The sequence below is a fragment of the Heteronotia binoei genome, chromosome 17 (assembly GCF_032191835.1).
Source record: "Heteronotia binoei isolate CCM8104 ecotype False Entrance Well chromosome 17, APGP_CSIRO_Hbin_v1, whole genome shotgun sequence".
NCBI lineage: Eukaryota > Metazoa > Chordata > Lepidosauria > Squamata > Gekkonidae > Heteronotia > Heteronotia binoei.
The window spans coordinates 32,951,894-32,970,735 of NC_083239.1; the positions used below are offsets into that span (position 1 = coordinate 32,951,894).

The 18,842-nt window shown below is 44.7% G+C and overlaps 1 protein-coding gene across 2 annotated transcripts; it reads left to right on the top strand.

Moving 5' to 3' along the window:
* The first annotated feature begins 5,575 nt into the window (after window positions 1-5,575).
* On the top strand, window positions 5,576-14,742 carry LOC132586475 (zinc finger protein 436-like). Of its 2 annotated transcripts, XM_060258567.1 has the most exons (7): window positions 5,576-5,675; window positions 6,062-6,118; window positions 8,441-8,889; window positions 9,142-9,256; window positions 9,594-9,664; window positions 9,856-9,982; window positions 12,716-14,742. In XM_060258567.1, the coding sequence occupies exons 3-7, from the start codon at window positions 8,467-8,469 to the stop codon at window positions 14,086-14,088; spliced, it is 2,109 nt and encodes a 702-aa protein (XP_060114550.1). In that variant the 5' UTR covers window positions 5,576-5,675; window positions 6,062-6,118; window positions 8,441-8,466; the 3' UTR covers window positions 14,089-14,742. The 2 variants fall into 2 exon arrangements, with proteins under 2 accessions (XP_060114550.1, XP_060114549.1); XM_060258566.1 differs by lacking the exon at window positions 6,062-6,118 and having other exon boundaries at window positions 5,587-5,675.
* Window positions 14,743-18,842: the final 4,100 nt, after the last annotated feature.

Here is an 18,842-nt window from a genome sequence, read left to right on the forward strand (position 1 = left end):
GTATGCTGTTTAGTTGTGAATCTTTATGCTAAGAATGTGCTTTTGATTTATGGACATTTATTACAGAAAAGAGCTGCTCACAGACATACCTTGTCCCAAACGTTTTTATTGATTTATCCTCGAACAAAGTTGCACACTAGTAGCATATAATGATGTAAAATACATAACCATACATGCTTCACCATGGTATTTATTAATCTGCTCTGCTGTGACTATCACAAGCTCAAATGCTGTTTTCAGGATGCCGATGATAATTTGCGTAATCTCCCAAGACAGAGTTAAGTGGAATGTTAGCAATGCATTATTACATTCCGCAGCCAAATGAAATCATGGGCAGCCATTTTCTACCATGTAAGATGAAGGACAGGAATGTTTTACCCTCCTGTGTGAGGCATGCCCAAAGCCTGATGGTAATACACAGGTTGGAAAGCCAGTCATTTCCAGGCTGTGGGAAGAGAGGATGTTCCCATGGAAGGGGGTGGGGGATCCAAATCTGTAAATGGAGCATCTTTCTCTGCATTTTGACCCTGGTTTTCCTCCAAAGAGATCAGGGAAGCAAAGATTGTCTCCCTCTTCCACCACCATTTTGGCTTCACAACAACCCTGTCTAGTAGTTTAGCCTGAGATGGTGGGACTGGCTCTGAGTCACCCAGTGAGGTTCATGGAGGTGGGGATTTGGACCAGGGTCAACTAAGTTCTGCTTTGACATTTTAACCACCATTGTTGTGTTTCATGGCCAGTATATTAATCTTGCAGAAAGTCGTTTCTGTTAAAATGCAAGCAGTGAGTATTGACTGATGGTAAGAAGGTGCCTTTGAGTCAGCAATGCAAGAATTGAACGTATTCTCTCCGGAGCCCCTTTTCCTATTCTATGCATAGTACCAGGAAGTTGAGCTGATATAGTATGCAGTAGACATGCCCGTGGGCTTTGTTTTCATTAGTGACCATTTGGTTTCCCAGATAGAATTCATCGTTTAACAAGGATGTACTGGAAAGATAGAGAAAGTCTAGGTTTCCCAACAGTTCCTTGAGCCTCCATGGAGTACAATGTAGGGTTGCCAAGTCGAATTCAAGAAATATCTGGGGACTTTGGGGGTGGAGCCAAGATCAAGGCTGTGACAAGCATAATTGAACTCCAAAGGGAGTTCTGGCCATCACATTTAAAGGGACGGCACACCTTTTCAATGCCTTCCTTCCATAGGAAATAATGAAGGATAGGGGTACCTTCTTTTGGGGCTCATAGAATTGGACACACTGGTCCAATATTTTTGAAACTTGGGGGGTATTTTGGGGAGAGGCACTAGATGCTATACTGAAAATTTGGTGCATCTACCCCAAAAAACAGCTCCCCCAGAGCCCCAGATACCCGCGGATCAATTCTCCATGATTTTCTATGGGAATAAATCTCTATAGGGAATAACAGAGTTCCCAGCAGACATTTCCCTCCCCTCCCCCCGCTTTCTGACGACCCTGAAGCGGGGGGAGGGTCTCCAAATCGGGGGATCCCCTGCCCCCACCTGGGGATTGGCAACCCTAGTACAATGCCATAGATTCCACTCTCCATTTTATCCAGAGGAAATTATCTCTTTAGTGTGGAGATCAATTTTAATTCCAGGAGAATAATCCAAGCCCAACTGGAGGTTGGGAAAATCCTTAACAAAACCTATCTTTTTTCTATTCCCCCCCCCCACCCCATTTCCCTGGTTGTGGCCACCTCCTCTAAGGGATGTGTTTGTTCACTGCCCGTTCACTCAACAACTCCACCCCCACCTCTCAAACACTCCCTGGGTCAGCAAAGTCTATGAGTTCTGGATGATGTTCCAAGAAGAAGGCCTCAAACTTTCTCCCAACTGATGAGTAGAGACCAGAAGGACCACAGTCTTGGTTGCTCATCTAAAGCTGGTTCAAGGGTGTCATTATCTGAGGCCTAGTGCGGCCTAGGGAAAAGCCTGCCTAGGTGTTGCTAGTGGGCCTACATCTCCCAGGATCCCTTCTGTCCCTCTGATTGAGTGGCAGAGTTTTTGGAGGGAAAACTAGCCCAAAAGGGGCGGAACCTGCCACAGACAGAGCGTGTTCTCTCTGCTGATGGTGGACTGGAGGAGGTTGCAGCTGTAGAGAGATTCCTCACTCGAGGGTGAGTGAATTGAATTAGAGAAAGGGAATGTATGTCTACTCAGACACATCAGGGCTTGTATTTGTTTACACCAACTTTTTATTACCCGCCTATTGTTTGAGCACCTGTAATAAACTAAGGATAAGGCCTGTTGTGGGGGGAAATACAACAGGTTCTACAAAGAGGCTCTGGGTGAGTGCCCTTGCTGTCTTGCCACCAGCCTAACTGAAGGCATTAACTCCTCCCCACCTCCAGGGGAGCTGATGTCTGTCGTCTGGAGAGCAAGTCTAATTCTGAGTGATCTCCAGCCCTCACCTGGAGATTGGCAACAGTGGTTCCTCATGAGGAAATGGCTGGTGTGGAGGGTGGAGTCTATGGCATTGAACCTGTCTGAGGTCCCATCCCTCCTTAAACCCATCCTCTCCAGGCGCCATCCCTCAAATCTCCAGGAATTTCCCAGCCTGGAGTTGGCAACTACTAAGTCACAATGGCTATCATTCAGGGGCTACTGCTGAACAGGAGCAAACGTCCAGGCCTAATTAAGTCATGCCAGTCAGAAGAATAATTGGGGGGGAGGGGCATGACGATGGTCACACAGATGCTGAAGCTCAGTATTCCTTTGCAGCGTGTTGTTACTGCCTTTTCCTGTCATAGATATTCAGCCTTGCGGCTGTTAGCATCAGCATGAGCTTGTGGCTTGATCTGTGTTTTTTGGCCTGGCATAGTTGTTTTACGGTATACTATTGAGTAGGGGAATTGATCTGACTTCAGGGAAACAATCCCTGTAAAACATTATTGGGAGATCTCCTACTTACCCCCTCTCTAATTCTCTAATTATGCTAATCCCTCCAATTAATTGGGAGACATCCCATAGAGGGCCTGAGGAAGCCTTCCTCAATGGGCTTACATCTTCTCTCGCTCTGATTGGGTGAAAGCAGTTTTGGAGGAAAACTGACCCAAGAAGAGGATGGGACCTGGGAAGAGAGGATAAATAGGCCTGAGCTGGAGGGAGCTTCAGCAAGAGTTTTTCTCCTCACCTGGAATTGGGATGAGTTAAAATAATGTTAAGAGCCCCATGGCGCAGAATGGTAAAGCTGCAGTACTGCAGTTGGAGCCCTCTGCTCACAACCTTGAGTTCAATCCCCTGTGGAAGCTGGGTTTTCAGGTAGCTGGCTCCAGGTTGACTCAGCCTTCCATCCTTCTGAGGTTGGTAAAATGAGTACCCAGTTTGCTGGGGGGGAGGGTAGATGACTGGGGAAGACAATGGCAAACCACCTCGTAAAAAAGTCTGCAGTGAAAACATGAAAGCAACGTCACCCCAGAGTCAAAAACAACTGGTGCTTGCACAGGGGATTACCTTCTTTTTTTTACCTTTAATATAATGTTAGTTGAAGTAGGGAATGCTAAGATGAATGTTAAGATAGTTGTGTTAGGGCTGTTTATTTGATTTCTATCACCTGTACTTTTTTTCACCTTTCACTATCACACCAAAATTATTGTTTATAACCCACTATTTGTGTGAGAGGACATTTTCAAAGCTAAACATAATAAAGACAAGGCTAAGAACTTCACTGTCTGAGAACTTGGAATCATATATGTTGCTATCCATTGAAAAGGAATTGTTAGATGAATTAGATGCAGAAGCAATTATTGACAGATTCACACAATCATCTAGTGAATTCAAACAATTGCTCTTAATATAGTGGACTGCATGAAATATGCCTTTGAACTACCTGTTAATGTGTAAAATGTTCAGAATAAGCAAAGTATTGAAAAATATCCACCATTTATTTAAAAATAAAAAAAAAATAAAAACTGAATTATGAAAATCTGTATTTACATTTAGTATCTACTGTATAATGCCAGTAATATGTACAATAGATGTACACTGTAATTACTAAAAGATATACATTGATTTTGCAAAAAGTTTTAATTGTACCTTTTTCCCACTTATGTATTTTTTGAAAATTTTATTTCTTATAAAAATTAAATGGTAGCCTTATAGTTGTGGGTGGGCCCCCTTTGCCTCCTGCCTTGGGAGAACCATGAAAAATGTTTTCCATATCTTGAATAAACTTTTGTTGGTCTTAAGGGTGCCACTGGACTCAAAATTGATTCTACTGCTTCAGACTAACATGGATACATCTCTATGCAGACATTTATAAATGCCATTCATTGTACATGTGAAATATATGCAGTGGGCGATTCAACTGAAATCTCCCTGGCTGGCATTTAATCAAATGTATTCTAGCCTCAGTTTTATTTATTTATCAGATTTATATCCCGCCCTCCCCAATGAAGCTAGTGAAAGTTTTTGGTTGGAAGAATTTAAAGAAATCTTATGAGCCTTTAAGGAGCTGCTGAACTTCCGTTATAGGGTTGCCATCCTCCTGGAATTACAGTGCAGCTTCAGAATACCAAGATCAGTTCCTTTGGAGAAAAGAGTTGCTTTGGAAGGTAGACTTCATTTGTTGTTTGTCTACCTTCCATCTGCCTTTCCCTGAGAGGGACCCAAGGCAGGTTACACAAAGCAAGTCAGTACAATCCCCAAAATGGGACATTCAGTAACCAATGCATTAGGATTATAGAAGTCTGGAACAACCAGGGGATGGGGGGAACCCTCGAGCATAGCATAAGTCTCTGCTGAGGTCCTTCTCCTCCCCAAACCCTGCCCACCTCAAGTTCCACACCCAAATCTCCACACATTTCCCAGCCTGGAGCTGGCAACACTACGTTCTGTGTGGCAGGAATGCAGCGCCCCAAAGATGCCCACCTTCTCTGCTTTTTCTGTGCTTTGGAGTTGACAGGAAGCTCTCTCCCACCACACCCACTTTTAGGGCTTCTCCTTTCCCATTCATCTCCAAACTGACTGGCTCACTTGAGCAGCCCTTCTTTTGTGGCCCACAGCTGGCTTGGAACAGTTGGCTGCAGTTAATGCAGTTGTGTTCTTCCATCTGCGATGGGACAGAGGGAAGAACATCTCCTGGCAGCCCACCTTGGGCTGGCAGGTGGAGCTCAGCACCTTGAGTGACAGTTTGTCATTCAAAAGTTTGCAAAGCAAACTGTCTCGATCAACAAAACAAACAGCAAAGGTACACGAGGAGGGGAGAAAAGTGGTGGTGGTGGGGGGGAGACTACAAACACAGACATACACAGGTGGGCTATGTGAGAGCCTTATTCACATTTCCTTTTTTTTTTTTTCTGTCCAACCATCCCATTTTCTGAGTTGGCTGAACAGCGTAGGGTAGGCTGGGAGCTGTCAACCCTGTGCAGAGTTACTCCCGAACAGCCCCATGGAGGTGCAGCCTGGCTGAACTCCACTGTCAGTACTGCTCCTGGGGGAAAGGGCGAAAAGCATTTTCATTCTGTCTGCACTGCAGCATTGAAGGAGTTAACCCAAGAGAGCTGTTTGCTAGAGAGGCCGAGCAAGGAGGGGGGCGGAAGCAGGAATGGCCCTTTCCCTTTGGGAGGGGGGGGTTGCTTCTGAAATCCCAGGAGGGGCTTCAGATGTGTAACAGCGGGCGGGAAGCCGCGCAGTCCGATCCTGAATGACTCCTCACAGGTAAGACACAGGGCAGGGGGGAATAAGCTCTTAACTCTTGGGAAAGAGGGATGCTGGCTGTCATGAATGGATTCAGATGGGCGGCGGTGTTGGTCTGGAGCCCAGAACAACGTTGGAGTCCAGGGGCACCTTTAAAACACTAACGAAGTTTTATTCAAGGTATAAGTTTTCTCGTGCACGCACCCTGCTTCAGATACGTTGAAGTGGAAGTCACCAGTCCCTACACATAAGTAGAGAGTGAGGAGCAACACAGGGCTTTTCTTGTAGAAAAAGCCCAGCAGGAACTCATTTGCATATTAGGCCACACCCCTGATGTCAGTATTATTTTACAGACGGGTTTTTTTAAGAAAAAGCCCAGCAGGAACTCATTTGCATATTTTCTTCAGGGTGGTTGAGAACCAGAGAGGATTGTGAGGCACTCCAAAGGGATCTGTTGAGGCTGAGTGAGTAGGCGTCAACATGGCAGATGAGGTTCAATGTGCAAAGTAATGCACATTGGGGCCAAAAATCCTAGCTATAAATACAAGATGATGGGGTGTGAACTGGCAGAGACTGACCAAGAGAGAGCTCTTGGGGTCATGGTAGATAACTCACTGAAAATGTCAAGACAGTGTGCGATTGCAATAAAAAAAGGCCAACGCCATACTGGAAATTATTAGGAAGGGAATTGAAAACAAATCAGCCAGTATCATAATGCTCCTGTATAAATCGATGGTGTGGCCTCATTTGGAGTACTGTGTACAATTCTGGTCATCGCACCTCAAAAAAGATATAGCATTGGAAAAAGTGCAGAAAAGGGCAACTAGAATGATTAAAGGGTTGGAACACCTTCCCTATGAAGGAAGATTAAAATGCCTGGGGCTCTTTAGCTTGGAGAAACGACTGTGGGGTGTCATGATAGAGGTTTACAAAATTATGCATGGGATAGAGAAGGTAGAGAAAAAAGTACCATACTTTTCTCCCTTTCTCACAATATGAGAACTTGTGGACATACAATGAAATTGCTGGGCAGTTGAGTTAGAACTGATAAAAGGAAGTACTTCTTCACCCAATGGGTGATTAACACGTAGAATTCACTGCCACAGGAAGTGGTGGTAGCCTTTTCACCACTTCCTGTGGCAGTGAATGTTAGATGAAAAGGATAATTTAAGAAAGAAGGAAGATTTGGAGTCAGCAGGGATAAATCTAGACTCGTGGACAATGACCCAGATTATGAGTAAGTATAATAAAGATAAATTATTAGGTTTTACAAAAAGCAATTTTGATTTTGATAAGATACTGTCCACAAGGGAAGATAAAGTAATCAAAAAAGTCTATAATTATATCATTCAAATAAAGTTAGAGGACGAAACAGTAAAAGAATCGATGATAAAATGGTCTAAGAATTTGGAAAAAAGTATTAATTTAGAACAATGGTCTCTTTTTTGGAAACTTAATTACAAGATTATCAAACCCGTCAATTTTAGAGAAATTTTTTTTTAACTTTTTCATAGATGGTATATTAATCCAGTGCAACTTAATAAAATTAACCAAGCGATATCACCCAAGTGTTGGAAATGTGGAACATCGCCAGGCACCTTTTACCACTTATGGTGGAGGTGTAAAATATCTAAAAAAATTTGGATAAAAATTCACAGAATGTTAAAGGAGATATTAAATATAGATCTACAACTTAAACCTGAGATGATGTTATTGTCACTAGTTAGAAACAAAATTCCGCAAGAAGATGAATATTTAACAGTATATATTCTCATGGCGGCAAGAATCATATTTGCCAGACATTGGAGACAAGAGAGATGCCCGGAACAGGTAGAGGTGGTGGATAAGATTTTACAAGCCGCAGAAATGGATATCTTATCCAATTTAATGAAAGAGGTGTCGAAAACGGATGTTGACAAAAGATGGGGAAAAATTTATATTTGGTTAAATAAAAACTAACTGGTGGGTGTAGAAGAATATATATATATACTACTGTTGAAATAGAATGTTAAAATTTTTATACTTTAAGTAGAAGGATTGTTCTAAGTTTTAGTTTAGCCATAATCTACCTCTTCCAGTATGAATTTCAAGATAACTATTGATGTATCTTTTTTTTTATTATCTCTCTTGCTTTAATGATGTAAATAGTTGGAAAATTTAATTGAAGTAATAAAATATATATAAAAAGAAAAGGGGAAAAAAAGGAAGTGGTGGCAGCTACAAGCATAGCCAGCTTTAAGAGGGGATTGTATAAGCATATAGAGCAGAGGTCCATCAGTGACTACTAGCCACAGCATATTGTTGGAACTCTCTGTCCGGGGCAGTGATGCTCTGTATTCTTGGTGCTTGAGGGGGGCGGGGGGGAGGCACAGGTGGAGGGCTTCTAGCTCCACTGGTGGACCTCCTGATGGCACTTGGGTTTTTTGGCCACTGAAGCTATTAATACAGGGCTCCAGTTTACACTGAGACACAGCCCCTAGGACAGACTGATTTCCAGTTCATTAAAGCCAAGATCATATAATCTGCAGCACACTTTTAAAGAGCTGAATAAGACAGTTTCCTGAAGGACCAAACAGGCATATCGAACAAAGCTTGATATGTAATATAGCACAATGACATTAATCCTGATTTGCAAATTGCAACAGTGATTCTTCTTTTGATCCACCAGACCAATCCTTTGGTGTCTCTTAACCAGGGTTAGTGATGTAGCTCTCTCTTTTGGTTTCTTTCTGCCTTTTTGATTTTTTTTCCTCTTCATAGCCATGTGAGTAATAGTACCTTTTCAGAGTTCGAGGCGTCCCAGGGGAAGGAGATGGAAGAGAAGAATCCAGAAGAATGTGGAATAGTCAAAAGATCAAGGAAGAGTTCTCATTGCACTCAGGCTGGGGGTGGCATGGAGTATTTGGAAAGAGCTGTGCCGGAGATCCTGTCTCAGGATTTGATAACTGCAAGTGGATGCAACCAATGCTTCCGGCAGTTCTGCTACCATGAGGTGAATGGACCCCGTGAGGTTTGCATCCAGCTCCATGCCCTTTGCAACCAGTGGCTGGAGCCAAAGAAACATACCAAGAAGCAGATGCTGGACCTGGTGATCCTGGAGCAGTTCCTGGCCATCCTTCCCCAGGAAATGCAGTGCTGGGTCAGAGAATGTGAGCCAGAGACCAGTTCCCAGGCAGTGGCCCTGGCCGAAGGTTTCCTCCTGAGCCAGAGAGAGGAGAAGAGGCAGGCAGAGCAGGTGAGGGGGTTTCCTTTTCTCCAGTTCCAAGAAATCCAAGTTCCAGCCCTGACCTTGTCCTAAGTCTTCCCTGCCAGCTATTTCTGCCTTTAGGGAATTCACTCAGCCGGGAAGACAACCCAACCCTGATTCTTGGCCCTGTGGTTGAACCAGCTCTGTTGGTTGATACAAGGATGAGGAGTCTGGGGCAAGATCTGTCTCCTCAGCCTCTTCCATTTCTTCTCTCACTAGTCTCCCTAACTGTTATTTCAGATGTGGGGATCAGCTGTAAAGATGGAAGCCAAGTTCTGTGAGGCGGAAGGACCTTGGTCAGAGGAAAGTCAGCAGGAGCAGGCCCAGAAGGATGCCCAAGATGCCCTGCCAAGTGGTAAGGGTGCTTCCTGTCATTGGGTAGAAGGTGTGGGGCTGGAAAAACAACGGAAACTTCTGCTCAGTACAGAGACTCGATTTCTGGGACTTGAAAGGGGAGTAGACAGATTCATGGAAGGTAATGCCATTTTTATTTACATTAGTTATCTTATTTTCCTTCCATTGGAGTGATTCAAGGTGGCTCAGAATAAGAAAGACAAATGTGGGTGCAGCGATTAGCCATGGTGAATATATGGAACCTTCCCCCCCCCATAGTTTATTGAAAATAATTATAAATGTAACAATATACAAGGTTGAGGCTAAAATTCACCCTTCCAATTTTGTCTCCCTTGAAGGCAGTGAAGAGATATTGTCAAGCTGTCATCTCTGGAATGGAGTGCAAATGTCTGCTCCCCCTCTGGTCCAGGTAGGAGGGGTGAATGGAAGACAATCAGGCCTTGCTCCTTTCTCAAGGATGCTCCAGCTTTCTGAGCAAGAGAGGCTCTGAAAGCAACTCCCTTTATACATAGCAAGCTCTCTGCATCCTGCACCCTCCTAGAATCCTCCCCATCTCTTCCTGTAAGGATCTGTGACAAGGGAATCTGCTTTGTCTTTCAGTCTCCCTTCTCCTTTGAGGAGGTGGCTGTGCATTTCACTGTGGCTGAGTGGGCCCTGCTGGATCCTGGTCAAAAAGCTCTCTATAAGGAAGTCATGCTGGAGAACTATAGAAATGTGGCCTCTCTGGGTAAGGATCGTTCACAGATGCCAATTGCTGCTATTGGGATATGTATGAATCAAAATACTGAAAAGCAGTATGCGGTTGTGAGGCCTGTCCAGCTATTTGCTCCCCACCCTTCCACCCCCACTGAAGGCCTCCAGGTCTTCGGGTGGCAGTGAAACTGACATTCAGCATGGCTGGTTAGAACAACCCAAGCTCCCTGGATGATCCTGGAAATTGAGGCCAGTGTTGTGGCCATCCCCCAAACCAGAGAGGGTGTCCTGGCTGGTGGCTAAAGCAGGCCTCAGAGGCCCTCAGAAAGACTCTGGAAGGGGCCAGATCCCAACTTCTCAGTATCCAACCTCTACCACATGCCATTGCACCAGATGTGCATAGGGTTGCCAAGTCCAATTCAAGAAATATCTGGGGACCTTGGGGGTGGTGCCTGGAGAATTTGGGGGTGGAGCCAGGAGACATTGGGGGTGGAACCATAAGCAAAGTTGTGACAAGCACAATTGAACTCCAAAGGAAGTTCTGGCCATCACATTTAAATGGACCACATACCTTTTTAATGCCTTCCCTACATTAGAAATAATGAGCCCCTACATTAGAATAATGAGAAATAATGAATTCTATGAGCCCCTTCTTTTGGGGCTCATAGAATTGGACCCCCTGGTCCATTCTTTTTGAAACTTGGAGAGCATTTTGAGGAGACTCATCAGATGCTACGCTGAAAATATGGTACTTCTACCTCAAAAAGCGCCTCTCCAGAGCCCCAGATACCCCAGGATTAATTCTCCGTTATACCTCCAGCAGACATTTCTGATGATCCTGAAGCTCCGGAGGGCCTCCAAACTGGGGATTGGCACCTCTACTCACGAGTTGCTGAACTTTCAAGTTTTTCACAGTAACACAGGGCAACCTGTTTACCTTCACACTATGCAAACGACCTCTGCAGGGATTGTGCAACAAACAGAGGGTCTGGGCTCCTTTCACAGCCATGTTGTTCTGCCTCCTCCCCCCTCCCGCTCCCCTTCAGCCTTAAAGACGCAGACACACCATCCAAAGAGGACGGCTTTCTCAAGTAGAGACTGAAGCCCCCGGAGGGGGAAAGGCACATGATGGCTGTGGGGGCGTGGCTTCCCCATGCTGGCCAGCTGATTGGGGGCGGGAAAGACCCCGCTTTCCGACTATGGTCTCCTGAATGCCTTCATTCCTTTGGTAAATTGGGTTAATGGCTCTGAGTGTAGGTGGCCCTACACTGCAGGGTTGCTTTTCTCATTGGTTATTAGCTGCCATCCTAACAAGTGGCACCTCTTCAAAAACTATGGGGGTCCCTTTTGAACTGCAAGATTCACTTTGTGGGCTCCTGGCTTCTCACTGCCCCATAGCAAAGATATATTTGGGTGAGGCTGTAAACCAGCTCCTCCTTGGCTGTCATCACATCTAGAAGGACACTCTCTTCAAGACTTGATGTTTTGATAACTTCTTATGTTTAATCATCAAGAGTGGAGAATCAAAAGACCTGTATGGCATTGCCAAATGGGAACAGCCAGGGAACAAACCTTTGCCACTTTCCCCCTTGAAGTACATACAGAGGGTGGTGGGGAGGGGAGGGATAGGCAGAACATGATATCATCTCTACAGGAGGGCCTGGCAGGGACGGAGTTTCAGAGGAAAGATCTGACCAAGGAACTGGAACACCCATTCATGAGCAAGGCCTGACTTCTTGCCTGGGTGCTGATGGAAATTCCTTTATCCCAGGAGCAGAGGTAGATGAGACAGCTGGGGAATTCCGGGGATTCTCTTTGGAAAATGTCAAGAATGAAGATGCTGAAGGAAGCTTCAAAGATGGTGACAGGCCACAGAGGCAGGAGGAAAGCCTCTCAGGTAAGAGGAGGGAGAAGCCCATTCCTTGATCAGGAGGAGATTTCTTGAAACCCCCTCTCCAAGAAGAAAGGTCAGTCAAAAAAAGAAGGAGGAGAAGGCCTGTGTGTGAACTACAGAATTCACTCCAGGGGAAAGGGAAATGATAGTGTGTCCTTTGCAAAGACCTTCAGTCAGATTTCACAGATGCCACTTTCCTTAGGGGAGAAACTGTATAATTGCTTGGAGTGCAGAAACAGGTTCAGTCAGAAAACAATCCTTCCTTCATGTGGTGGAATGGTCCTGCCTCAGCTTGCAGGCCCTCTTCCACCCTGCCCTTTAAGGTTTGCACAGAACCTGGAGGGACTTTTTTAGCTCTCTGGTCAACCACCGTCACTACCTGACCTTTGTTGGAATTGCCCACTGAGAGGGTCAGGACTCCCAGCTTTCCTTCCAAATTCTGAGGCCTTGCCTCTGTGTCTCCCGCTACCGAGCTCCTGGTTACTATGGAGACAGCTTCCTGCCTTGTGGACCACTGGGGCTCTTTTTAAAAAAGTGTGATGGAGGTATGTATGGTACAGAGAACAACTAGCAGGGTCAAAAGTTATAATCTATTAACAAGAAGTTGTTTACAAACATACTCTTAACACAGGACCAAATTGAGCAAGGGATTAAAAAGAAATCAATAAAAAACAGTTCTTCTGTCCCTCTCTTTAGACATGCCTTCTCAGTTGTTCAATATAAGGCAGACCTCTTAGGCTAGAAAGTGACAGATTACTGCAGAAGTTACAGTAATTGCAGGCCTCTTCCCTAAGTGTAGATTAGCAATGGCTGCCTCCACCAGACCTCTGTCAAGAGGGCACGGGTTCTAATAGGATCTTTTTATTCCAACAGGGGATGATAAGAAGAATGAGGTGGATGAGGAACTGTATCTTCTATTGCCTTATGAAATCAAGAATGAAGATGTGATGGAATGCTTCAGGAATCAAGGCAGACCTAAGAGGCAGAAAGGCAGCCACACAGTCAAGAAGAGGACTAAACCCATCCCTTGCCAAGGAAGGGTTTTCCAAAAAGTCATTCACATGGTGGAGAAAACAGACAAGGGCTTGGAGTGCAGAGTGAACCTCTCAGACCAAACCCAATATAACATCCATCTACCAATGCACAGTGGAAACAAGACCCATCAATGTCTGAAGTGTGGAAAGACCATGACTCACAGAGCAGAGCTGTGTAGGCAGCAAAGGACACATGCAGGAGAAAACCCTTATAGTTGCTCAGACTGTTGCAAAAGCTTCTCAGAAAAATCAGCCCTTGTTCAGCTCCAAGGGATTCACTCAGGAGAACAGCTATATATCTGCTCAGAGACTGGAAGAAAGCATAAGGTATACTTCCCAAAGCACAGTGTAATGAAGGCACATAAATGTTTTCGGTTTGGAAAGTACTTCAGATACAAATCACAATTCAATATGCATCAAAAAGTCCACAGAGGAGATAAACTTTTTGAATGCTCAGAGTGTGCAAAGAGATTTGGTCGCAGAGACCATTTTCAACAGCATCAACGAACCCACACAGGGGAGAAGCCCTTTGCATGTTCGGTGTGTGGGAAGAAATTTAGTCAAAATAGCACTCTTCAACAACATCAGAGAACCCACACAGGGGAGAAGCCCTATGAATGTTCAGTGTGTGGGAAGAGATTTAATCACAGAAGCATTCTTCAACAGCATCAGAGAACCCACACAGGAGAGAAGCCTTTTGAATGCTTAGTGTGTGGGAGGAGATTCAGTCAGAGTAGCAATCTTCAACAGCATCATCGAACCCACACAGGAGAAAAGCCCTTTGAATGTTCAGAATGTGGTAAGAGATTTAATCACAGAAACACTCTTGAACAGCATCGAAGAACCCACACAGGGGAGAAGCCTTTTGAATGCTCAGAGTGTGGGAAGAGATTCAGTTACAATAATGCTCTTCAAAATCATCTAAGAACTCACACAGGGGAGAAACCCTTTGAATGCTCAGAGTGTGGGAAGAGATTCAGTCAGAGTAGCAATCTTCAACAACATCAGAGAACCCATACAGGGCAGAAGCCCTTTGAATGCTTAGAGTGTGGAAAGAGATTCAGTCAGAGAGGCGCTCTTCAACAGCATCTACGAACCCACACAGGAGAGAAGCCCTTTGACTGTTCAGAATGTGGGAAGTGTTTCAGGCAGAGTTGCACTCTTCAAAAGCATCTTAGAACCCATACAGGGCAGAAGCCCTTTGAATGCTGAGAGTGCGTAAAGAGATTCAGTCAGCGAGGCACTCTTCAATAGCATCTACAAACCCACATGGGGGAGAAGCCCTTTGAATGCTCAGAGTGTGGGAAGAGGTTCCATTACAGTAAGGCTCTTCAACAAATCAGCGAAACCATACAAGGACAGAAGCCCTTTGAATGCTCAGAGTGTGGGAAGAGACTCAGAGTGGCATTGTTCAGCAGTATTAATGAAACCACACAGGAGAAACCCTTTCAATGTTCAGAGTGTGGGAAGTGATTCTTTCATAATAGTGCTCTTCAGAAGTATCTTAGAACCCACATAAAAAGAAACCATATGACTACTTAGCCCAGAGTTATCAAACTTGTTTGTTATGAGGGCTGGATCAGACATAGATGTCATTTTGTCAGGCTGGGACATGTATACCATAAGATGTACTGTCAAAAACCAGAAATAGAAACTTCAGAAAGGACAGAGACAAATCCAATTATCATTTTGTATACAAACAGCCCAACAATACTTCCTTTATTTAACATTCTTTTGACAACCGATATCTATCGCTTTGAATTATTGCATCAGAATTTGGAGTTAACATCTGAGGTATAGCAATCCTGAGTATACTGTTTTGTTTTTAATCTTTAAGCTAAGAATGTACTTTTGATTTATGGATATAAATTATGGATATAAATCACAGACGTATGTTGTCTCAAACATTTTTATTGCGTTATCACCTGGCAGAGTTACACATAGGAAGCAGGTAATAATGTAAAATACATAACCATATGTGCTTCACCATGATTTGTTCTGCCATGACTGTCACATGCCCAAATGCTGTTCTCAGGATGCAGATGACAATTTGTGTGATTTGCCGAGACAGTCAAATGGAATGTTAGCAATGCATTATTACATTCTGCAGCCAAATCAAGTTAAGGACCACCATTTTCTGTCATGTAAGGTGAAGGACAGGAATGCTGTATTGTCATGTATAAGGCATGCCCAAGAACTGACAGTAATACACAGATTGGAAGCTAGTTGTTTCCAGGCGGTGGGAAGAGAGGGTGTTTCCATGGGAGGGGGATCCAAACGAAGCATCTTTCTCTGCATTTTGATCCTGCTTTTCCTCCAAGGAGATCAGGGACGCATAGTGCAGTTTTGGCTCCTAGCAGAAAGGGGGAGATCAAAATGAAATTCAAATGGATTTCCAAGGACCTGTGATGGGCCCAAGCCCCAAAAGATGTGCTCAGCTCTTCCAGTCCTGAGAGGGCATAGCTGGCTCAAACTCACTCATGTTAATAAGCAGGGAGACATTTGATTCCAGTTCCCTCTCCACAGTCAGTATAACACCAACTGTTCTATGCAAGCGATTCATAGCAGGCAACTTTTAAAAGTTGCCGAAGGAGCCTCCCAGAAACATCCATTTCGGTCATCTTTTGAGGCACGCTAAGTATTCCCTTCCCCCTACTCTATCCTCACCCCCAGAGCCATTAGCTTCCCCTGATACAACTTCACTGGTTGCGACACCAATGAATGTATCAGGTTCTTTGGGTAGGACTCTGCCCAATCATGACCAGGGACGAGAATTCTCCTGGCAAAGCCGGGCATAGCAGGAAGCAAGCCAGCCATGGGGGACGCCCAACCCACATGGCCCCAGGCAACTGGAGCATCCTCCTTCCCTACTGGCACCACCTTCTCTACCCTCGGCTTCTGGGGTGGGCCCAGCCTCTGTAGTGCCCTTGCTCCCTTGGCACCCACGGCTGAGGCTCTGCTTTCCCGAAGTTTCCCCTGGGTGGAGCTGGGAGGGGCAACCAAACCAACCCCTTTCACTGCCATGTGTGTGAGTGGGTGGGAGGAAGGGTGGAATTGTAGCATTAGATGGCAGAACGACTGACACCTGCTGTCCCGGACTCTGTGGCATGATACCTCATTAAAGTCCCTGCCGCGCTACCGCCCCCAGGCCTGAGTGCAATATCAGTCAAGAACATACAGGACTAACAACAATCACTCATTGAGTTGCATCGCATGGATCTGTTCCAGTAATGGTAAACATTTTCTCACTCTTGTGGTAAAAGAAGCCCAGCTCCAGTGGAAGAGGCCTGTTTAGCTGGAGCAGCAAACATGCACTGGAGGAAGACATCCCCATTAATGGAATAGAGCTGTGAGAATATCTTTTTTTTCATCAAATTTTTATTCACAAAGAGTGTAAAAAAAAATAACATTACAGACAATACAAACAGACCGAAACATACAATAACATGTAACTTAACAAGAGTGAAGAGAACAGTGCTACCTTGCTGTGCACTCTCTTATATACAACCTCATATTGAGTATAAACAACAATATTATCAAAAATGCTACAGCATCATCCCAATAGCATGCTAATCATTTGCTCATTTTCTGGTGGGAGCTGTGAGAATATCTAACCCCTTTAGTTCCAAATATATTTAGTTTTTTCTGTTAGGATTCATTATAATATTAACCAATAGTGGCTGTTCCAGTCACCTTTGGATAACTTATGTTCCTAAGGTATACCACATATTTTCCGCCTGTGGTAGCATCAGCAGCAGCGCGGGGGGTGGGGACACTGAAGATACATTCACACCTCCCTTTCTTGCCAAACATCACTAATGTGGGGTGGAGGACTGATAGGGAGTGTTAACCTTTCCTCCCTCAATTCTGTACTATAGGTTTTTCCTACCTAGTTAAAAACTTGCCTTTAGTGAACTCCCCCCCCCCCAAAAAAAAACCCAAACACTAATCCCTGCTGGGTGGAGGAGGGGACTAACCTACATGAATTCCCTCATGTGAATTCTTCCTTGGGGGTTTTCACTGGACCAGTTCCTGGCCCCTGTGTTATCTTGGTGAATGTGGGTTTAGGAAATGTTCAACATGGACCCTATGAGTCCAAAGAACCAAGGAAATATGCCCGGTGGTCTTATTGTGTGGGGTATTTGGTGGTGGGGAATAGAGAAAGACTATCTATTTAGTGGGGGAAGGTGCTGATCAAGTTATAGCTGACATGGCAATCCCATAGGTCAGACAGACAAACAGGTGGCTTACTATTACCTGCTTTTGCATAGCAACCATGGACTTCCTTGGTGATCTCCTGCCCAAGTACTAACAGGACTTGATCCTGCTTAGCATTTGAGATCTGATGAGATCGGGCCAGCATGAGCCAACTAGATCAGGGCTGTATAAAGTTTCTTAAAGAGTATCCTATCCACAGGTGCTATATGGTGCCCACCAATGTCTTTCCCAATGCCTACTTGTTTCTTCCCAAAATAAATAACTGATTCAGGCTTTCTTCCACATCATTGGATTAGGAAGTGCTTTAGAAGAGCCTAGAGGTTCTGAACCTCCCAATGGAAAATACAAGTAAAATTAAAGCAAGAATTAGAAGCATTCATGATATTAGACACTGCACATATGATTAGAACCAAGCTAGCCAAGACACGTGTGGGATGGGTTTAGATGCTGGACTTCCCCATCACAGATTTTTCAGTGATCCAGAAGAGAGAATACGATAACTGGTGACAGCCAGGAAGGTATCTACATTTTCAGGAGGCCAACTGGATGTAATACACCGGCACAACATAAAAGTGAAGTTTGGAAATAGAAACCCCAATAACAGCAAGGAAGAGAGAATATGCTGCTTATTTTTTAAAAACAGTGAATGTGTTGGTTTACTGAAAATATTTAACAAATAAAAAGAAATGCAGGTCTTGTTTTCCTACAGAACACTCCACTGGGAAAGTGATAAAAGAAAACAGCCACTTGTGGTACCTCATCCTCCTTTACCTAGATTGGGAGGGCTGAAGCAAGAGCAGCCCACCCCCCCCTCCCACCCCCGGCTGTGCTCTGGAAAATCACTGTGGTCTGAAAGAAGGACGGGAAGACCTTACATGGGACAAGAGATAAGGCCAAGCTGACAGCTCCTTTGGTCTATACACTTTGCTATTATGATATGTGGAGTGGCTTGATTCCTTTGAGGCACGCTAAGGTTCCCCACAAACTGCACTCATCCCAAAAGCTATCTTCTGCCTCCTATTCAGCATCTTCATTGGTTATGATGATGATGATTACTATTATTATTACAATTATGATTGTATGGAATTGTGTGTGGAATAGCCAAGAGATCCTATGACTGTCTGGCAGCCAAAAGTTCTAGGTCTTTTAGTGTTATCCACTAATACAAGGGTGGGAAACGTCAGGCCTGAGGGCTGTTTACGGCCCTGGAGATCACTAGGTCTGGCCCTTGGGGCTTGCTGGGCCGAGCCCCCGCTCTCTCATGGACATTGCGAAGGACTGCTGCTGGGATATGTGGGTGCCTTTAAAGGTCTGCTGGGAGCAGCCGAAGGGAGGGAGAGGTGGCAGGGGTGGGAGTCAGCTACCACCAGTTCAATTTGCATGTGATTATCCCAGAGGGTGTGGCCTAACATGTTAATGAGTGTGTGACCTAATATGCTAATATTAGGGGATGTGGTCTAATATGCCTGGACCTAGGCATTTGCCTAGGGTGGTGGGTCAGGGTGTATGTGTGTGTGCTGAATTAGGCTCTCCGCATGTACTTCAAATAGAAATACAATTATTTGCATTAATTTTGCCGGCCTGAATGGTTCTCCCTTGGCGGAGCACTTTTTTAAGTTGATAATTTTGTATGGCCTGCGAATGATGTTATAAATATCCAAATGGCCCTTGGAAGAAAAAAGGTTCCCCACCCCTGCACTAATAGGTGGTAACTTAAGACATGCTTTTAAGGCAAGAGACATTTTAGA

Bases quoted from the DNA above. Each gene is read 5' to 3' on its own strand.
- LOC132586475 (XM_060258567.1), top strand. From the start codon at position 8,467: ATGGAAGAGAAGAATCCAGAAGAATGTGGAATAGTCAAAAGATCAAGG. The intron at 9,257-9,593 runs GTAAGGGTGCTT...TCTCCCTTGAAG, and splicing joins CCAAGATGCCCTGCCAAGTG to GCAGTGAAGAGATATTGTCA. The intron at 9,983-12,715 runs GTAAGGATCGTT...TTATTCCAACAG, and splicing joins TAGAAATGTGGCCTCTCTGG to GGGATGATAAGAAGAATGAG.